General features: G+C 56.5%; 1 protein-coding gene across 1 annotated transcript; it reads right to left on the bottom strand.

The window, feature by feature from the left end:
• Positions 1-6,722: 6,722 nt before the first annotated feature.
• Positions 6,723-21,177, bottom strand: LURAP1 (leucine rich adaptor protein 1). Its single transcript, XM_073357834.1, has 2 exons — positions 20,890-21,177; positions 6,723-7,632 (listed from the first exon to the last, which is right to left on the bottom strand). Exons 1-2 carry the CDS (start codon positions 21,082-21,084, stop codon positions 6,895-6,897), a joined length of 933 nt encoding a protein of 310 aa, XP_073213935.1. The 5' UTR covers positions 21,085-21,177; the 3' UTR covers positions 6,723-6,894.
• Positions 21,178-21,936: the final 759 nt, after the last annotated feature.

The raw sequence follows: 21,936 nt of genomic DNA on the forward strand, positions 1-21,936 counted from the left end.
TCTAGCAGGTAAAGGATCCCTGTCCCAGCAGCCTTCAGGGCATTTCAGTTCGCCATGGGTGAACCTGAGCCAGTCAGAGATTCAGTGGAGACACACGTCCTAACATCGAGATGTTTCTCTGAACTAGCAGGCTGGGGGTCTGCAGATCTTATGCAGAAAGATAATTCTGGACCTTCCGGCTAGGACAGAAATAGCACAAGAGCCTCTGAGGTGGGATTTCAGAGCACCTGCTCCAGAGGGAAGGGCTGAAATGTAGGGGACAAGGTCAGTTAGCGGGAGGGTGGGAAAGGAAATGGGAACTCTCCTGGCCTCGAGGAAAAAAAACCCTCGGGGGGAACGTTGGGTTTTATTTCGTCTACACATAGATTCCCCTCCAGCGCTGCTCTGGTCTCTGTGGGAATGGTGCGCTCTGATTTGAAACGGGAAACGGACACAAATACTTCGATGAACCCAATGGAATGGCGCTGCTTGGGCGGCACCGGGCTCCGGCAGGCGGGGCACGGGACAGACTCGATTCGGAGTCCAGGCGCCGATGCACGGCCTGGCTTTAGGCCTCATCTAAACTAGGGAATGCCAGCGAATAATAATGCCCCCTTGGGCTGCCGTTTATTCCAAATGCCCGCTTGGGCCGCCGTTTTAGTCCAAGATGAAGACAAGCTGCTAGTATTTCTCCCGTCAAATAATTCCCCATTATTTGATCTTTTCACATTTGGCTTCCCCTGGAGGGGAATTCTTGGCCTGCAGGGTGAGCTCCCCTGAAAAACACAGAAATTTCCTCTCGGTCCAAAACCTCCACCTCTTTCCAGCAGCCAGGAGGCTTTTTGAAGGGCGCACCAAACCGCGGTTAGATCGTAATGCCTGTCAGATCTACACCACCATGGCAGAGGTCATAACAACTGTCTGTCTCATCAGAAGTACTCCTCTGGCCCGCCACGGCCAGGGCTTCTGGGTGCTTCGCAATCCGGAGGCAGGGCCGTGGTGGGCATCCCATTTTACAGATGGAGAATTGAGGCAAGAGACACTAAGTGACTCACCCAAGGTTGCCCCGGCAGATTGTGACACAGCAGTACATTGAATCCCTCTCTCTCACTGGCTAACGCCCTAACCACTGGACCATCCTGCCTCTTATTAGTCACCAGCGCCTTGGCCTGGTGTAGAATCAGCAGGTGAGATTAAAGGCTCCCTAGGCTGTTACCAATTTACAACACTCCCCCCCCCCGCCCCATTTAGGTTTTGGAGCGTCTATGGGATTTTAATCCTGAAGGAAAACAGGAAATCCTACTAACTCTGCTAGCCTTGACTTCTGTGTTGCCATCTGCAAACGCTCGTATTTAAAAGCAGGGAGCCATAATGCCGGTTAAGACTGGAACGTATTCTTGGAGAATATGGTTTGCATTTTCCTTGGAACACGTTGTGTTTTTATGAGCAACTGCTCTTGTGACTGGAAAGAAACCCACCCCAGTCATTCCGGACTCGAACAGAGAGTACAAATCGGTCAGATCAGCCCACAAAAAGGGGGTCTCTCGGTTAGCTATGTCCTCTGCTCTCTCCTTAGTCCAGAAATGCTCCTGGGCAGAGTGGGCGGGGGGGGGTGTCCAAGGGGGGAATCCCTGCTCTAGAGAGCCGTGATGCCTGGCTCTGTTCTCAGAGCAATAGGGTTGCCATAGGAAAATCACCAGCACTCCGATTTGTCCCATCTTCCAAGGGCTCTACCAAGTCTTCTCCAGTAGTTAGGACTCTCTTAACCAAATCCTGTTAGTATCTGAGCACTTCACAATCATTTAATGCCTGTCAGGCCATCACTGTGGGGTAGGACAGGGCTGTTATCCACATTTTACAGACGGGAAACTGAGGCACGGCCCAGAGCCTCAGGTCTCCCATGGAATAGTCTAGTGCTCTAACCACTGGACCATCCTTCCCCTCTTTTCCCTTTCTCCCCACAGTCCAAAAAGCACCAGCCGTCACCACCAACTCCCCACATCACAGGAGCAACCTAAAGGACCCCATTTTCTCAAAGCTCCTGAGGGCGCTCATTACCTAAGAGACAGCAAAATACCAATCTGCTTGTGGGGCAAATAACGCTGCTAATGTTCCTCTAGACTCTTCAATTTGCCCGAGGGCAGAGGGCTAGAATTAAATTCATTTTTCCAATCACCATTTCAGCGCTAGAAACAAGAGCTGCTCCGAAAAACTTTGGGGGAACGATTCTGTCAAAACGGAATCGCTTTGCGAAACTGACACCATTTCGCTGAAAGTTCAATTCGGAGGGGGAAAATGCGGGGTGGGGGAAAGGTGTTGACAACATTGAGACGTCCCGTTTTTACATTTCTGGAACAAAAATGTTTACATGTTTTCCTTTCAAAATGGCTCTTTGTTTCCAATTGTTTTATTTGGTGCTATATGTTCTCCTAGAACGCTTCCCAAAAGTGTTAAATCAAAACACGTTTTGATTGTGTCAAAAATAAAACCATCAGACCTAACCAAAAATAGCTTTTTTCAGAAGTTTCCTTTGCCAAGAATTTCCAAATGTTGGGGGTTGAGCTGGAGCTAAGCCGGATTTGGAAATCTCAAAATCCTCCTCGAACTGGAATTTCCAGTCACCGTTTCTACTAGAAACGGCCAGAATGCCTTCCAACTAGATCAACTCCAGACAACGATCATGGTACATTTCCTGGTTATTTATGGGCAAATGGGAGTTCCCCCAAAACCAAAGGCTCCCCCACGGTAAACTGAGCCACACATTGCTCCCAGTCTGGACCCAGCTAAGCTTGCATGTCAGAATGCAGAGTGAAAGGAAGAGTTAGGGTGAGTGGTGGTTGCTTCGGTGGCCTGTCATCACGATGATGAGCACGGTGTAAATACCTAGAGGCGGGAGGTAAGCCTTGCTAAGGGATGGTGCATATCATGTCTGGATGCAGAGGACAGAATGATGAAACAGCGTCCCTTCCCTGTTGCTATGTCATGTGTAACCTGGCTGCTGTGTTAGGAATTTCTGCTGTTCAACTTCCTGGGCCAAAATCTCCCCCTTTTCTGGGGAGGAGAGGAAGAAAAGCATGCCATATTTTGTGCCTGTTTTAGGAGGGTTATTGTTTATTAAGCAGGCTATTCACATTGACAGTGGTTTTATTAACAGCATTGGCCAACCCTGCTCCTGGAGCGCATCCTGACCCGTGTTTCCTCCCTCCCCCAGGGTACCGGCTCGCTACCCAGCCATCAGAGCAGAGGTGCCCATGTGCTGACATGCAACATGGCAAAGGAAGCATTAGTTGGCACAACATCGATAAATAAAGCAGGATGCCCCCTTCCCCGGCAATGGGCTGCCACTGCTTTCAGGTGCTTCGCTGGTTATATGGGAAACGAAGGTAGCTGTGTGGACACGTGACGTCTGTGGATGGCAGCAAACCAGGAGAGGCTGGGAAGGGCAGAGACAGACAGACAGCCTCTTGGGATGGGTCATTATGGAGTCAGTCTTTTCTCTGCCCCAGCGCTGGTCCCGGGGATGCGATACAGAAAGCTTCAGGACTGCCGGGTTTTGTCACTGTGGTTTCCCGAGACCAAGGTGGCCTTTCGGTCGCCCATCCCCGTCCCATGAATTTCAATTTTGTTCCGCTTTTGGCCAGTCCACGTACAACCCAGCCCTGAGGATCCAGCCTTGCTGCTGTGGGGAAATAAGCGAGATGTGGATCAGCTGCACTGGGAAGATGCGTTTTAACCACACACAAAAAAACCAAGCCACCACAAATGAAGGTCAGGGCTCGGTAGTGAATTAATATTTAGAGCGATATCCAAGGTGCGGCTGCCAAATCCTGTAGGGCTCAACGGAAGAGGAGTCAGAATTCCCAGTCGTTCAGGTGGTGCCATCCCGGGAACCTGGCAATCCGTGTGCAATATGGGTTCTGGCACTTTATCTGCTTCTGGGTCTGAGGACAGCGGGCAGCCATTGCTCTCACAGATTCCTGGGCTGAGCATAAGCAGGTCTCGAGTGCGTTCAGCAATCCCGTCGCCCTTCCATGGGTCAAGGAAGGACAATGCTATGTCGGAACCCGCTTTTCCTCTTCTCCAGTTGCCGAAATTTACACTGCCGGGATTACCCGTCCCTTACACTTGCAGGGGGCCTGGAACAATTTGTATAGTGGGGTGCTGAGAGCCATTGGACCAAACTGTAACCCCTGGATATAACGGAAACCACTTCAAACCAGTTTCAGCACACTTGTGTTTACACTGCCTCCCGTGGAAGTGCTCTGGATTTGCAGCAGAATCAGGGAAAGGGAATCAGGCCTGCAGGGTTCTTCCGGACCGCGATTCAGACCATTGGGACGAACCTCCCAAGCCAAGCCACGTTCAGCACAGAAAGAGAAGGACAAAGAGTGGGTATGCCAGGCAGAGGGTCTTTCTGCCTCACCAATTGATTTGGTGTTCAGCGTCCGTCTGCAACGGTTGGGTTGGGCTTGAAACAGTCACAAAGAGAGACCTACGGCGGGTTAGATGGTCTCATGTCTCCTTTAAATTATCACCCCATTTGCCTTGCAGGTATGGGCTGCTAGGTCCCCAACTCCTGGTTATCCACCCCTAGGTTATGACTGGGGCAGGTTTCCATCTCAAGATGCAATGCAAAGTTGTAGGCCAACCAATGTCCAGGCTCAACTTCTACCCAAAACGGAGAGGTGTTTGGAAACATGAAGAAAACTGGTTTAAAATGCAGTTCCGATGGAACGTGCCCACATAAAAATGGCACAAGGCAGCTCCTTGGGTGGCTTCAGATTCGCACTGGTTGATTTTAATGACAAAAAAGTTTTAATCACTTTTCTGTTTTCAGCCCTGGAATAAACCCACCCCGGCTTGGGAAGAACGACCTAGGTGTGCCAGGGCGAACACCTCAATTGTACCTGCTTGCGTCTGCAGTGCAATTCGGCTGAGCCAGACAGACTGGCTGGGAGGCGAAGCTGGACTTACAGATCCCCGGGCAAGGTTGGGGGCTGGGCAGTTACAAATTTGATCTGACCCGATACGCATGGGGGGGATTCTGTGCTCTGCCAAGAGGTGCTGCCGAGAACCTGCCGCCCACAGGGGTGTTCTCGAGACTTTTAAGCCACCTTTGCACCCTGATCATAGAATCATAGAAGACTAGGGTTGGAAGAGACCTCAGGAGGTATCTAGTCCAACCCCCTACTCAAAGCAGGACCAACCCCAATTAAATCATCCCAGCCAGGGCTTTGTCAAGCCTGACCTTAAAAATATCTAAGGAAGGAGATTCCACCACCACCCTAGTTAACCCATTCCCGTGCTTCACCACCCTCCTAGTGAACTAGTGTTTCCTAATATCCAATCCAGACTTCCCCCACTGCAACTTGAGACCATTGCTCCTTGTTCGGTCATCTGCCACCACTGACAACAGCCGAGCTCCATCCTCTTTGGACCCCCCGCCCTTCAGGTAGTTGAAGGCTGCTATCAAATCCCCCCTCACTCTAATCTTCTTCTGAAGACTAATCAATCCCAGTTCCCACAGCCTCTCCTCATAAGTCATGTGCCCCAGCCCCCTCATCATTTCCGTTGTGGACTCTCTCTAATTTGTCCACATCTCTTCTGCAGTGGGGGGCCCAAAACTGGACACAATACTCCTGATGTGGCCTCACCAGTGCCGAATAGAGGGGAATAATCACTTCCCTCGATCTGCTGGCCATGCTCCTACTCATGCAACCCAATATGCCTGGCTGCATTCTTATCTTGGGCTGCTCTAGGGCCCCTATAACGTAGGCACTCCTGGGGGCCTGTTTAAGTTCCAGCCGCCTCCCCAAGCTGTCCCATGGTCTGCAGCACTGCCTAGAGTCCACCCCCAAACTCCACTCTGCCCCCTCCCAGCATGCCCCCTGCGCCAGGGCTTGCAGCAGAGTCCTCGGAGGGCAGCCCTACGGTTGTTCTGCACAGCACCTGCCCCTGGGGAAATCCCCACCTGACTGCAACTGGGGCTTTTAGGGGCCCTTTAGGCCCCCCCGGCCCTCTCACCTGGTTTCGAGGGGCAGGAGTGGGGCGGTGAGGATAGGAGTGGGGCGGGGCTGCAGGCGTAGAAAAGGAAAGCGTAGAGGCTCTAGAAACAACCCGGATGCGTTGCTGAAACATGGGGCTCCCGCTCTACAACCACTCCGCTGCCCTGGCCCAGTCCTCCAGTGAGGTCATGCCCAGCCCGCGACATCCCAGCCCCAGCCATGGCAAAGGCTGCAATGCCCCAAGTGCTGACATGCCCCGCTCCAACAGGCTCTGTCTGCGGGACCTCCGTGCTCCCCGGGCTGGGCTCCGTCTGCCCCCTGGTGCAGCACTATTGGCACGTCAGGAAACACCCGCTCCGGCCAGGTAGGGAGCGTATTGGCCCCATTTTGCAGAAGGGTAAACTGAGGCATGGCAAAGTTAAGGGGCTAATGTCCCAGTCAGAGGCAGAGCCAGGAACAGACCCATGCTCTAATCACTCCACCACCCTCCCTTCCTTAAACCCAGGGTGACGGCTGACCGCAGGATCGAACCAGTGGAGAAGAGCTCTCTATCCTGCACTAGCATCTGCACTAATAAAAGCCGGGTGAGCCCCAAGTGCCGTTATGGGAGGTGCAGCCTGGCTTGTCCCGTTACCCCTCTAGTGTGATCACCCCTCTTCGCCATTCAGGAGAAGTCCAACTTCCCGCTGTGCAGCGCCATGGTCTGGCATCGCGCAGGTCCCACACCGACCCCGGGACGCCGTGGAGAGCTCCGCAGGCTGTTCCCACCGGTGCTCGTGGGGAATTTTGAGGAAGCCCAATGCAGCCAGTTTGGTCTCCCCCTCGGTACGCTGAGTGCTCGTCTGGGCGAGGATCGGCCGGGCGGGCGCGGAGGATTCCACGCGGCCCCTCACGAGCCGGGTTCCAGAGGCTACAAGAAGGTCACATCGTCCTGCGACTGCACCCAGTGCCAGTGGGCGTCGTACTCCAGGTGGAGTTTGCCCTTGAGCTTGCAGGGCTCATAGTCGACTTGGCCGTTCCTCCAGGCCGTCCGAGCCGGGCTGCTCTTGCTCAGCCTCTCCCCCTTGGCCTCTTTACTGGGTTCCAAAGCAGGAGCCTGTCTGCCCAAGAAGCCATTGGCCATCTGGGGTGGCTGAGGGCCAGCAGGCTGCTTTGCTGCTCTGGCTGAGTCCCTGGTGCTCTGCTCCTGGGCAGGCCGGGCCAAGGAATGGTCCATCCGGAGCCACTCCGGGTCCGCTTTGCGTTTGTCCTGCGGGCTGCCTGGCTTACTGGGCAGGCCCCTGTCTGGGTCGCTCCTGGACCAGTCCTGCTCCAGTCTGGCCGGTGGGATGCCTGGTCTGCCCGGCGTGGAGGACAGGACAGGCTCCATGGAGCCATGGCAGTACTCGTCCATCTCGTCAGCTAGCGTGTCCAGGTAGCTGCCAACGGAGATGCTGTCCAGCTTCTCACTGGGGTCCTGCAGGCTGGTCCAGCTGCCCCGGCGCGAGGTCTCCTGGCTCTCCACCAAGCTGTACTGGCTGCTGGCCAAGCTGCTACAGTGGCTGGTCAGGGTCCCCTTCTCCTCCAGGAGCCACTTCACGGCCTCGATGCCCTCGTTCACCACCACCAGCTGCTGCAGGATCTTGACGTCGATGGCTCGCAGGTAGGCCTGGGTGGGGAGACAAAGGGAACACGGGTCAGCCTATACCCCGGAGTCTCCCCAAGGGCGCTCGCCGGGAGAGCCACCCCCACACTCTGGAATTAGAGCAAAGCATTACAGGCCTGAGGATGCTAGGCTGGGATGTGCCCCCGGCAGAGAACAGAAGAGACGGAGGAGCCACGAAAGCCCTTCCAGGGGCAGGGCATGGATTGACAATGTGCCAGCCTCGTGGGGGCCCACAGACCCCTCTTCTGGCCTTCTCTGTTACTGTCCACTGGGCGCACTCCTCCTCTCACCCTGGCGCGAGCCGGGTGCCGCTTGACTGGGGCTACACGGCTATCCAGGCAGGGTGAGCACAAGGAGGGGCGGGCCTTGCATCGATCCCGTATCGAGGGTATCCTCCATGCCGTGCAAGGCACAAGGAAAGACAGTCCGTGCCCCTGAGAGCTTATTGTCAGAGATGGCCAACTGAAAGCCACTTAGTCCTACTGTGCCTCAGTTTCCCATCTCCACAAAGGGGATAACAGCATAGCCCTACCTCACAGGGCTGCTGGGAGGGGGACAAATACATCACAGGCTGGGAGGCACTCAAATATGACAGGGATGGGAGCCATAGATACACAGAGCAGCTAAATCCATCTCCACCCACTCCTCTCAAATCCTCAGGCAATTTGGCTGCTCCAGCCCCCAGCAGAGCTGGCAGGATGGTGTGAAGATGGGCCCAGCCTGTTGGAACTGTCTAGTTGGCAGCCGGTGTCAAGTGGAGTGCCCCAGAGGTCGGTCCTGGGGCTGGTTTTGTTCAATATCTTCATAAATGATCTGGAGGATGGTGTGGATTGCACTCTCAGCAAATTTGCGGATGATACTAAACTGGGAGGAGTGGTAGATACGCTGGAGGGCAGGGATAGGATACAGAGGGACCTGGACAAATTGGAGGATTGGGCCAAAAGAAATCTGATGAGGTTCAATAAGGATAAGTGCAGGGTCCTGCACTTAGGACGGAAGAACCCAATGCACAGCTACAGACTAGGGACCGAATGGCTAGGCAGCAGTTCTGCGGAAAAGGACCTAGGGGTGACAGTGGACGAGAAGCTGGATATGAGTCAGCAGTGTGCCCTTGTTGCCAAGAAGGCCAATGGCATTTTGGGATGTATAAGTAGGGGCATAGCGAGCAGATCGAGGGACGTGATCGTCCCCCTCTATTCGACATTGGTGAGGCCTCATCTGGAGTACTGTGTCCAGTTTTGGGCCCCACACTACAAGAAGGATGTGGATAAATTGGAAAGAGTCCAGTGAAGGGCAACAAAAATGATTAGGGGTCTGGAACACATGAGTTATGGGGAGAGGCTGAGGGAACTGGGATTGTTTAGTCTGCAGAAGAGAAGAATGAGGGGAGATTTGATAGCTGCTTTCAACTACCTGAGAGGTGGTTCCAGAGAAGATGGTTCTAGACTATTCTCAGTGGTAGAAGAGGACAGGACAAGGAGTAACGGTCTCAAGTTGCAGTGGGGGAGGTTTAGGTTGGATATTAGGAAAAACTTTTTCACTAGGAGGGTGGTGAAACACTGGAATGCGTTACCTAGGGAGGTGGTGGAATCTCCTTCCTTAGAAGTTTTTAAGGTCAGGCTTGACAAAGCCCTGGCTGGGATGATTTAATTGGGGATTGGTCCTGCTTTTGAGCAGGGGGTTGGACTAGATGACCTCCTGAGGTCCCTTCCAACTCTGATATTCTATGATTCTATGAACCCCCAGGACCCTTGCCAAACCCCACAGGTTCCTACAGATCACCACCTCCTCTGGCCTCCCTGGCAGTGTTGCCTGCGGGCGCCCCACCTGGACAAGTGCAGTCAGCTTTGACACTGGAGGGGACTCCCTGAAAGAGGGGGATGGGAAGGGGAGTGCTGTAGCCTTTCTTTTCATACCCCCAGAGCAGAATGTAGAGCAGCTCAAAGGCTGCTCTAACCTACCCTGGAGGATCTGAGAACATTGGAAGCTCAAGGGGATCATAAAGCCACCCTCCTGCCTCCATTCCTATGCTTATGGTGGGGATGGGGTAACAGACAACGGGGCCCTTGGAGGAACTTTTGGATGTGGGCTCGGAGAGCAACCAAGGAAGGGCTGTTAGCACTGGCCTGGGCCTAGTGAGCTCAAGCTCTGTCTCCCACAATCCCAAAGGGCAGCCACACCCTGCCTCCTCCTGCTCCTCAAATCGCCACCCCGGGGCCAAATTCGGCTCTCTGACACTGGCGTAACTGCACCAGGGGGAGTCACTCCAGTTACCCTGGCTGGACTCAAGAGTATAATTCCCCTCGGACGCGCTAGGCTCCTGCCTCCCCCGAACCACTCACGCCACCCCACATCTCAATTGGGAGCAGGGCATGGAGTGACGGCCAGGGGAAGACGCAGCTTGGCGGGCGGGAGGGGAGCGTGGGCTCTCCCCACATGGTCACACACCAGAAAATAAATGCACGCTCGGTCAGCTGCCCTTTGGGAGCAGGCGGGGTGCCGAGAGAAGAGCCGGGCGGCAAGGAGGCCTTGCAGGAGCGGACAAATAGCTGTGTGCAATGGGGCTGGGGGGATTGCTTGCCTCCCACCCCCGCCCAGATCTGGATCAGCCCCAGTGGCCTGCTGGCCGGCTCTGCCGTCGGATTGGCTTTCGGGGGGATGCGCAGACAGGAGGGGCGCTTGGAGTCTGCAGCGCCGGAGGCCAGTCGGATGGGCAGCAGACAACTGCACACGGGACCCGCTGCAGCTTTGAGGCCCCCGGCTCGATTCCCCCACTGCTCCGAGCACGGCACGAGTCCAGCCCATTGAACTGGGAACGCTGGCCCAGCCCAAAGCCCTCTTTGGCGGGGGGGGAGGCGTCTCCCACAGGGGCCCCTTCTCTGTTGGGGAGCAGCCCGGGTGAAAGCAGCACCCCTTCCATAGGGCCAGCTACCCCAGACGCAGCATGTGGCGTGTGGACAGGAGGGGGCAATCACACGCACACCCCAGGCACCATCCTGCCGTGCCCAGGCCCTGGCACGACGGCACCGTGCTGCCTTGCAGAGATGTCGAAGACAGGCAGCCGTCCTAAGAGTCCCGTGGCATTTTCCACTCGGGCATGGGGGTGTTCACCCCCCACGGGTTGAGACCTATTTGGCCTTTACCTGCCTCTAGCCCCCCCATATCAGCTTATTAGCCCTCTTTACCTCCGGTCCTCACCCGCCGCAGGAGGGCGCGATGCTTTGGTCACTTCCCTGGTCTTGGCTGGTGCAACTAGGCTGTAATGTAACATCAGGAATAACTTCCTCCAAGCAGCGGGTGGGGGGCATGGGCGTGCGTGTCCGTCCCTACTGCCCCCTGCTGCAGGGGACAGCCCTACTGTGTGTGGGGGGCGGGGGTGTCTGTCTGTCTCTACACCCCTCCCACCCCCCGCTGGAGGAGACAGCCCTGCTGTGTGTGTGGGGGGGGTCTGTCTGTCTCTACACCCCTCCCACCCCCTGCTGGAGGAGACAGCCCTGCTGTGTGTGTGTGGGGGGGGGGGGTCTGTCTGTCTCTACACCCCTCCCACCCCCCGCTGGAGGAGACAGCCCTGCTGTGTGGGGGGGGGGGGGGGGTCTGTCTGTCTCTACACCCCTCCCACCCCCCGCTGGAGGAGACAGCCCTGCTGTGTGTGTGTGGGGGGGGGGGTCTGTCTGTCTCTACACCCCTCCCACCCCCCGCTGGAGGAGACAGCCCTGCTGTGTGGGGGGGGGGGGGGTCTGTCTGTCTCTACACCCCTCCCACCCCCCGCTGGAGGAGACAGCCCTGCTGTGTGTGTGGGGGGGGGGGTCTGTCTGTCTCTACACCCCTCCCACCCCCCGCTGGAGGAGACAGCCCTGCTGTGTGTGTGGGGGGGGGGGGTCTGTCTGTCTCTACACCCCTCCCACCCCCCGCTGGAGGAGACAGCCCTGCTGTGTGTGGGGGGGGGGGGGTCTGTCTGTCTCTACACCCCTCCCACCCCCCGCTGGAGGAGACAGCCCTGCTGTGTGTGTGTGTGGGGGGGTCTGTCTGTCTCTACACCCCTCCCACCCCCCGCTGGAGGAGACAGCCCTGCTGTGTGTGTGGGGTGGGGTCTGTCTGTCTCTACACCCCTCCCACCCCCCGCTGGAGGAGACAGCCCTGCTGTGTGTGTGTGGGGGGGGTCTGTCTGTCTCTACACCCCTCCCACCCCCCACCCCCCGCTGGAGGAGACAGCCCTGCTGTGTGTGTGGGGGGGGGGTCTGTCTGTCTCTACACCCCTCCCACCCCCACCCCCCGCTGGAGGAGACAGCCCTGCTGTGTGTGTGTGTGGGGGGGGGTCTGTCTGTCTCTACACCCCTCCCACCCCCCGCTGGAGGAGACAGCCCTGCTGTGTGTGTGTGGGGGGGGGGGTCTGTCTGTCTGTCCCTATGGCCCCTGCTGGAGGGGACAACCCAGCTGTGTGTGTGTGTGGGGGGGAATGTCTGTCTCTACACCCCTCCCACCCCCCCGCTGGAATGGATAGCCCCACTGTGTGTGTGTGGGGCGGGGGTGTCTGTCTGTCCATCCCTACCGCCCCCTGCTGCAGGGGACAGCCCTGCTCTGTGCGTGTGAGGGGGGAGATGACATTTTAACTAGGGCCTTACACTTCCAACAGCGTACGGGAGCGGAGGGAGGGAGGCTGGGGGGCAGGGTACGACCCAGAGGACGTGACAAGGGCGAGGCGGGGGCTGGGGGAGGGCGCGCCCTGCTATTTGAAAGGCCGTGCTTTGAATCGCTGAGGCGGGCCCATTGAGGGCTGGGGCCAGGCCCGCTGCAGCATCAACCGTTGCTACATCTGGCTCGCGGACAGAAATCCCATCCTGCCAAGACATTCCTGGCCGTATGCCCCGCTCCCTGCCAAACGCGGCTCTGCTTCCCTGGCGTGGGCCGGAAACCCGCAGCCGGGCGGGGGGGTGGGGGGTAAAGCAAAGCTAGAAGAGGTCTGGGGCGGGGGGACTGGCTGAGGAGGCCTTCTTGGAAGATCAAATCAGGCTGGGTGCGGCCGAGCACTGACCCAAGCTGGACACGGCCCGGAGGGGCGTGAGTGCCAAGGCAGGAAAGGAAGTGTGGCTAAGGATGAATCCTCCCCCTGTGCCCCAGCACCCCCAACGCAGTGGTTCTCAATCTATTTATCATTGTGGGCCGCATACGCAGCCCCCGGTGTGTTACCTGAGCTGCAGGCTGAGAACCATGCTGCCCCCCACAGTCCCCTATGCCCAGCACCCCTCGCCCAGAGACCCCTTCATGAAGCAGGGCCAGAGGCAGAGCCCTGGGCGTGGGGCCTGGCAGCCAGACCCAGGGGCGCGGGGCCAGACCCCACACCCTGTGCCGCGGGGCCAGGCACCTGCACGCCAAAGCCCGCCATGCAGGGCCAGGCAGCCTAAAACCTGGGGGTGCTGCAGCACCCCCCCAACCCCTACGACTCACCGCCCTCACTGCCCAGAGCACCACCACCCCCAAACCTGCCCAGAGACCCACTCCCCTGCCCCCCTCACCCGCCCCCTGCTGGCAGGAGCACTCCCGCAGGCTGCCAGACGCCATCTCCCCCTCAGCCAGCCCCTTTCAGATCCCGGTGGAAAATTTTGAATTTTTTTTAGCACACAGCTGGGCGGCAGCTGCGTGCTAATTAGGCCATGAACCGCTGCCCTAAAGGGACGGGTGGAAACCCCACCACACAGACTAAAACGCTCCTCTCCCCAGCTGCCTACCAAAAGCTAGTCACAGGCGAGGCGAGCGGTGTGCTGGACTGCAGCTAGCAGTGGTTTCCCTGTCTCCAGGTCCTTCCCGTATCCACTTGGTGGCTCTCAGCTTCTCCTTAGATTGTAAGGTCCTTGGGGCAGGGACCAGCTCCTTGGCAGCTGCTTGGATAAGCCCAGGCGCGATAATGATCATGGGAGCGTTTGGACCCAGGCCGCACAGGGATTCGGGGAACAGGCTGGAAGGGGCAATCCCGCGTTGGGACAGGGTGGATGAGCAAACACAGGGCTTCACAAATGCAGCGGTGCACTGGCTCAAGATGCTGTCCCCCCTTCCAAGAGAGCGGGGCCTGGGGCCAGCCAACCCTGTTCCACGATACGGCCCATTTAAGGACACCGGTGCTCAGTGGGGTCATGTGTTAATCTGGGAGCTACCTCCGGAACAGGAGAAAACCCAGCAGGTAGGGGCCTCCCAGGAGGACAGAGAGCGCACCTTGAGGTGGAGGACGATGGGTGCAGGGGAGCACCGGGTAGCGAAGCCTGCCTGCATCACTACACAGCGGCACAAAGGGAAGCCAGGGAATCCCTCGGCCAGGAGGAAGGAGTTGTGAGCCTGGGGCGGGAGACCTGTGGGAAAGCCGCTCCCAGAGCTGCGGTGGGACTGCCAGGGCTCCCTGCCTCCACGGGAACTGGGAACCTACAGCCTTGGAATGAGGGTGAATTGGAGCTGAAGCTGCCTGGGGACCGGGGAAAGCACCCCCCTTCTAGCCTAAACTCCCCACCTCTCAACTCCACCTAAGCCCTCCCCGCCCCATTACACAGACACACCCCCCCCCCCCAACCCCCAGAGCCCTCTGCTCTCCAGCCAGACCCGGCTCTCATTAGATCACGGGGAGGGGAAATGGTTTTCCCCAAACTCAAAACTTTTGGGGCTTCAAAAAGTTTCCCATTCTCTGGAGCCCTTGTAAAGGTTTTCTTGAAAACCCAGCAAGAGACCCCCCACCCACTCCCGAATAGCCAGTGCTGGGGGAAATCACTGGCCTGTGCGAGACCTGGATCGGGCTATTGGCGATTCCAGGGTAGGCCTTTCTCAATCTTGCCTGTCAAAGCCGTTCCACTTGGTATGTATAAATATTCACAGTGCTGGGTCTTGAACCTGGCTCGCCCACATCCCAGCTGACTGCGCTGGCTAGCAGGCTGGGGGGGGGGTGGGTAGTGTTTGACCAGAAACTCCACCCTGGCCCCGAGGAATCTCTCTCAAGGAAAGGTTCCGCGAAACTGGTGCATTCCTGCAAAAAGGTTTGGTTTTGACAAATCCAAAAAAAAGTGGGTCAAAAGATTCCCAACTAGCCCTAAGCCACACGTCCTCCAACCCTCCCACCTGTCCCAGCCCACCTCGCTCCTCTTCTCATTTCTCCCCTGATACATCTCCACCAGCCCAATTCAAAATGTACTGATCTTGGGGTCCCTAAATAAGGTAACCCTATGGAGGCCTAAAAGAAATGGACACTAAAAGGAGATGTTTCCATGTCATCCTTCAACCAGCCATTATTTCAAAAAGTGGGATGTGAGCCAATCAAGTTTGGGAACTGCTGACTTAATGCATCTTTTTTCCTCTCTGGGCATGTCTACCCTGCAAAGAAAATCCCTTGGCACCAAGTCTCAGAGCCTGGTCCAACTGACTCGGGCTCACGGGGCTGCAGGACTAAAAATAGCCGTGTAGACGTCCCAGCTTGGGCTGGAACCTGGGCTCCAAGACCCTCCCCCTCGCCGGGTTTCGGAGCCCAGGCCAAGAGGTCTACAGTGCTCTTTATAGCCCGGTAGCTCCACTCCTGCAACTGACCTGGGCTCTGAGACTTGCACTGCAGTGGATTTTCTATGCAGCGTAGAGGTACCCGCTGACTCCATATTTACCATCCTCCTTCCCCGCTCCCTTCTCACTGTCTCCCCACAAGAGTGGCCTAAAAGACAGCACCCTCATGCCCACACCTGGGACCACAACCCCTGCCCACAAGCCAACTGTGGTCGCATCCTGGCAACAGAGCGACCCCCCTCGTCTCCAGTGACTGAGCTTAGCCACATGGCTGCTACCTTACTCATGTCCACCTCAGCTCCGGTAGGAGGAGAATGGGGGGCGAGGGGAATCCTGTAGGAAACGTCCCGCTAGACTTTCCTTTGAGCACTCAATACGACTGGCCTGGGGCTCCATGTTCCACGCTGTTGTGGAGGAGGGGGCAGCATGACTGATCAGTGAGCTTGTGCTTGACCCCAAGGGCCTGTCTTGACAGACCTCAGCAAGGGGAAGTAACAGATGGAGGAATCAGGGGTAAGGAAACATTGTCCAGGAAGTGTTCACAGGCCTCCGGAAAATACAGAACAAATGGCCTCTCCACAGGTCTCCAGCACATTGCACCCGACTCCTATTGTTCCCTTTAAAAGGCCCGCAGCTGGTGTTCTTTAAAGAGCCGCTGCTGTCTTACAGCAGGATTTCCAAGACGTGGGGTGCATGGGGGGCTAGCAGAGGCGGGGAGGGGCACAGATGGACCTCTTTACTGTTCCCCAGAGTCTCAGCTGGTACTTGAAATGCAAAGTCTCTAGCTGCTATGGTGGTGAAGACCACTCTTCCAACGGGAGCCAAGTGTAACCGCTGCAGTGATGTTTGCAGATAGCCCCACACACAGGCTCCCAGAGGTGTGAACTGCGCCCCATGCTAGTCATTTACATGTCAACATTGCTGACTATTTCACTGGTCATCAGGGCATGCGAGGAAGGGTGAGATGCTGAAGATCTACACCAATCCTTCCCGAAGTGGAGGAGTGTGGTGGCAGGGTTCGGGACTAAATGAATCCCTGTCTTAGAACGTGCCGTTCCAGTTTGGATCAAGCACCAGATTCGATAAACAGCAGACTAGATCTCTTTGCCATGGGTTCCAAACACGAGCATGTTGATTCTTCGCCAAGGTGAAGCAAAACATCCCCCATGGGATTATTGCTAAGTATGGCAGAATGCTTTTGAATATCAGCTGTCAGGTATCAGTGGCTCCTTTATTCACCCTCCCCTCTGGGAATTCATCCATCTCTTGACGTTTTTGTCTGTGATTTTGCTGTGACATGATCCACACAGCAAAGAAATCAAACTGAACAGATTAAACAGCTTGGGAAAACCAAGTATGCAGAGTCTATGCACAGAGTGGATCTAAGCAGATTCAGAAGAAGAGAGTTGACCCTTATATGGATATGGACAACAGCCGCAAGTTACATCAGGCAGAATGAAAAATTACAAGGCAGAGCTGACAGGTTTCAGAGCAGCAACCGTGTTAGTCTGTATCCGCAAAAAGAAAAGGAGGACTTGTGGCACCTTAGAGACTAACCAATTTATTTGAGCATAAGCTTTCGTGAGCTACAGCTCACTTCATCAGATGCATACTGTGGAAACATGGTCTCTGTGTATATAATGTCTTCTGCAGTTTCCACAGTATGCATCCGATGAAATGAGCTGTAGCTCACGAAAGCTTATGCTCAAATAAATTGGTTAGTCTCTAAGGTGCCACTAGTATTCCTTTTCCTTAAGGCAGAGCTATAAACCAGTTCCCTGCTTTACTCCAGATTCTTTTCCTCTCCCTGTGTCTCAGTACCCTACCTGAGAAATAGGTATAACAATTGCCCTACCTCACAGGGGGGCTGTGAAGCTAGGTGAAAAGCTAGATCCTGCAGCAATGGCGAGCTCAGTAAGTACCAAAGGTAGCCAGAATCCCACTGTGTTTATGCATGAGAAACAGGCAATGAAACTAACTGGAAATGAAATGTGAAACTGACCAGTTGGTAAACAGCAGCAATGGTGAAAAATAGGTTTTTAATAGATCTCCATTCTCATGATCCAAGGCGCTGTCAGCAACACAGATGAGGAAATTAGTTTGTAAACATAGCTGGGCTTTTGTTGATGGTGCCTCTTTAAGAGGAACCAGTGGTTTGAAGCAAGTTGAGCTGGCTTTCCCTGCGGTTGGAGGTACTTTGTCATTATCACCAGCCATGCACCCGGTCAGTGGCAGGGAAAGGAGGCTAAATGGGCATGCGTTTTGAGCAGAAGGCTAAAAGCGGTTCAGAGCAGATGCCACCCGCATGTAAACCCAGTCAAATATAACAAAGGCGTGAAAGGTGAAAATATGCTGGTGTTCCCCTAGTGCTTAAGATCCCTCGTCTTGCACTCAAGATCCTATTGTGACAGGCACTGTGCAGACCCAGAAGCATCCCTGCCCTCCATCACCAGGGCGGTGGGATAGGTCAGTCCATGCAACTCATTCAGTGCTTAGTCTCTCTACCAGCAAGGATGTTTAAATGACACCATAATTCCCGTTAGCTGCTGCCAAGGCAAGGAGGGCTCCCCACTGCTAAGCATGTTGACCCAACTGGCTTCCCCCTCCCAACCCTCCTACTTCATTTCAAACTCCCCGCTTTGGTTTGCAACTTTAACAAGAAGTGGAGAGCGGGGCTGATGTACGGGGAGTTTAGTGCCTGGGTGAGCCAGGGTGGCGGTTTCTTCACAGCATAATGGCGAGGCAAGATTTATCGACTCAGAGTCCCGGCTCTCTCAAAGCCACAGCAGGCTGTCTGTCCCCCCAAACGTGGCATATGAAAGAGAATCAGTCAGGATACAACAAAACCTGCCCTGAGCATTCCTTGGTACAGCAGGGAGGAATTTGGCCCGCTACATAAAAATCCACCCACGTTACTAGTAATACCTTAGATTTTTAAAGCGGAAAGGATATTGTACATTTTCCCCTGAGGGTTTCTTTTTAGTTTTCATATGCTAGCACAGGAACAAGGAGTTTGGACTGGAGGCCATTTGCTGGAATGTTTAATACTGATCATTAGCGCTTGGGCCCTTTTGGATCCAAATCCCAAGTTTCCCCAGAGATCAATGAAGGGGAGAAGTTTCAAATTCAGGTTTCTGGTTCCAGATCGCATCTGCTAATATACCAAACATACATAGCTGTTATCACAATGCACGTCAGAAACCTGGGGCCTTAAAACTCCACTCACATGCAGCTGCTTCTGGGGTGGAGAGCAGCAGCCAGACATCTTACAACAGGAGCATTTCTCTCAGGCAGCACATTTACATCCCAGGGATAGTACTTTGGAAGGGAGACTTCTCTGGATGCTGCAGGAAGCCGTGGTGACTATTTTCCCTTCTATGCGAGCGCTGAGGGGATGCTCTTGCAGGGCGGTGGGGGTCAGCACATTGTTGGAAGCTGCGTCTTTCCGATGAGAGACAAACCTGAGGTCCTAACCCCTTGTAATTGTTAAAGAGCTTCCACTAGAGTAAGGGGGTTGGAAATTGGCCAGTTCACGGCACCCAAAGTGGATCATTCACCCTCCCCCCTCTAAGCTCCCGCCGCCGGCTGTCTCCTAAGTCATCCAGCAGCTGAGCTGGGAGTCACTCGCCAGCTGTTTCCTTCCTGCCTTTTGCAGCGTTAGGGTTCTGTGCGCAGAACACAGCTGACGATGCGGGAGGTAGAACAGAGGCCAGCTGCCCCTTCCCAGAGGTAAGCAGGGCGAGAACATCTATCATCGACAGCGAAAAGAAGCGACTCAAAAAAGCAGCCGATACGTGGAAGGAGAAAGGTTATTCCCGCTAGCCCCCTTCTCTCTCCATCATGAGATTTCAAAGACGAGTCGGTCTTGACTGTTCTTTTGGGGAAGAAAAACCTGCGTACCAAGGTTTGGCTGGATAATAATATTTTGCTCTTCTGTGCCCTCTTGTCTTCGAGGATCTCAAAGCACTTTACACTCATGAGCCAAAAGTAGCCCCGGCCAAGCCCGCTATGCAGTAAGGGAATGTGACTACATCCACATTATAGCAGGGGAAACTGAGTTACAGGCCAGAGGAGAGACTTTTGCCTGAACAAGAAGCAAGTGGCAAAGCCGGCAACAGAGCCCACAAATCCTCTGCTTTAACATGAGCCACGGGTCGGAGTTGCAGGTGGGGAAACTGAGGCACGGAAAGAGCTGAAGTGACTTGTCCAAGAAATTCAGTGGACGAGCCAGGAAAGTAATCCAGCTCTCCTGAATCCCCGCCCTGTGGTTTAGCCACAAGACTTTGCTCCTTTCCGGAGGAGAAGTTTTGAAATGACAGGGAGAGCACTAATATATATCTAGAGGCCCCTTTAAAATTTTTTGCTTTTGCGGCCCCGCTCCCCAGTCAATTAAAGTGTTCAGTTACCAATGTACCGATCAAATCAAATGCCTCACAAGCCTTACGCAAAAGCAGGAGCTGGTGCTAGTGGACATGCAGGACCTCAGGGAGGGATAGCTCAGTGGTTTGAGCATTAGCCTGCTAAACCCATGGGTGTGAGTTCAATCCTTGAGGGGGCCATTTAGGGATTGGGCAAAAATTGGGGATTGGCTCTGCTTTAAGCAGGGGGGTGGACTAGATGATCTCCCTGAAATTCCAAGCTGCTGCTGTGTACTGATCCCCTTAGGAAAGGCAGCTCTTACCTGTGCTCTCATCATCAGTGGCTCAGCTAGTCACAGTAGTTGGTGTTTCCATCCAGAAACACCGGAAGGCACTAATCTAGCTTGGGAGGGGGAGCCTGATCCCGAGTGCCCGTAAGGCCAACGGAAAGTGAGCGCGCTGGTCATGTGTGAACAGCACAGGCTGGGTAACAACACCCGACCTCCTTCTGCCTCTCTGGGCCTGCAACTAAGCCAAGAGCTGAGAATTGCACCGGGGAGCTGGGAACTCCAGCCTGGGTCTGGCATCTCCTCGAACGTCCCCAGGCTCCGAGCTCAGAACCGGGTTATCTTCCACCCTAACCGACCTTCCCCCTGAGCCTCTAGGGTATAGAGAGGAGAAGGGCCTAAGCACCCTGGTGATGGGCACAGCAGAAGATCACACATACCCGTCAGGGGGCAGACAGTGGGATTATTGTCCCAAACGTCCCATGGGGCAGAGAAGAGGGGAGGATACTGCCCCAGAGGGCCAAGAGGCAGAAGGGGAGTGAGGGGGTTGTGGCCCCAGGGCGAAGAGGAGAGGAGATGGGGGGGGTAAAGGGAGCAGAATAAGGGGGAGGCCGTGACCCCAGGGGCAGAGCAGGGGGAAACAGGGTCTGTGGCCCCAGGGAGGGGGGGAGGGGCTGTGTCCCAAAGAGGAAGGGAAGAGAAGAGAAAAGGGGACACTGTAGCCCCAAGGGGCGGGGGGGGGGAGGGAGATGGGAAGGGACATTTAGACCCTGAGATGGGGGGGCTGTAGCCCCAGGAGGCAGGTGGTGGGGAATAGGGAGGGAGATTGGGTCCCCAGGGGATGGGGGACAGGTAGGGGGGAGGGGGATGGGAAGAGAGGTTGGCACCCCAGGGAGTGGGGAGAAGACATAGGGAGCAGGTGGGGGGGAGTTGGGGGCTGCCCCCCCCCCAGAGGTGGGGGGAAGACAGGGGGAAATGGGGAGGGAGATTGGGGTCCCAGGGGATGGGGGGGGGAGTTGGGGGCTGTGCCCCACCCCCGGAGGGGGGGGCAGGCCAGGCAGGACCGAGAAAGGGCCCGTCACACTCACCAGTTCCAGCTTCAGCGCCTTGATCTTCCCGGCCAGCCCCCGGCGCTGCCCCCGGGCCGGGCTCTCCCCGAGCAGCGCGGCGGCCGGGTCCTCCCGCAGCCAGCGCACCAGCCCCTCGGGGGCCCGCCGCCCCACCTTGCTCTCCAGCTCCTTCAGGTCGGGGGGCAGCGGCTCGCCGCAGCCCGGCCCCTCCATCCCGCAGGCGGCGGGGCCGGGCGAACCCCCCCGCGGGGAGCCCCCGGGCTCAGCAGGGGGGCAGCCCCCGCGACGCCGCCAGCTGCCCCCGGGCGCCCCGCATCGCGCCCCCGCCCCCGCCGCGGGGCTCCCCCCAGCTCCTGCCCCCTCCCCCGACGGCTGGGGCGTCCTTAATGCAGCATCAGCCCCACGCAGGATCCCCCCCCAACCAACCCACCCACCCACCCTGGGGGTGCAAAGGCAGGAGGGGGGCCCTGCAGCCGGGCTCCCCGCGACCCCCCCCTCCCCGCCCCGGCGGATCCAGCCCCGGCCTCGCCTCTTCCACCTGCCCGACTGCAACCCGCCCGGCCGCTGCGGAGACTCCGCTCGCCACCCGCCCGCGGCCGTAAGGCCCCGCGTGCAGGCGCAGCTGCCTTATTTCTCCGAGTGGAGAGCAAGCGAAAAGAGGGGGCGGGGCGGAGCCCGCTGCGGACCAATCCTTGGCGCCGCAGGCAACGGGGGGGAATGGGGGAGACGCTAAAGGAGGGGGGGGCACCTCAGAGCTGGCACCTCTTTTTTTGGCTCCCATCCCCGGGACTGGGAAGGCTTCGTAAAGATCAGGTCTGTTAGCCCCAGCGGGGGAGGGAAAGGTTAGCCGGCCCCTTGGGGGTATTTGCGTGCCTAGGGGCTGGAACTAGGGGGGCTGCCACGCCCCCTGGCTTGAAGTGGTTTCCATCATCGACAGAGGTTACAGTTGGGTTCAGTGGCCCGCGGCACCCCCACTATGCAAGTTGTCCCAGTTCCCCTGTTTGCCGGCCAGAGGAAGGCTGGGCCAATGGGCAGGGCATTAGCCTAGCGCTTGGCCGACCTGGG

The sequence above is a fragment of the Lepidochelys kempii genome, chromosome 8 (genome assembly GCF_965140265.1).
Source record: "Lepidochelys kempii isolate rLepKem1 chromosome 8, rLepKem1.hap2, whole genome shotgun sequence".
Taxonomy (NCBI): Eukaryota; Metazoa; Chordata; order Testudines; family Cheloniidae; genus Lepidochelys; species Lepidochelys kempii.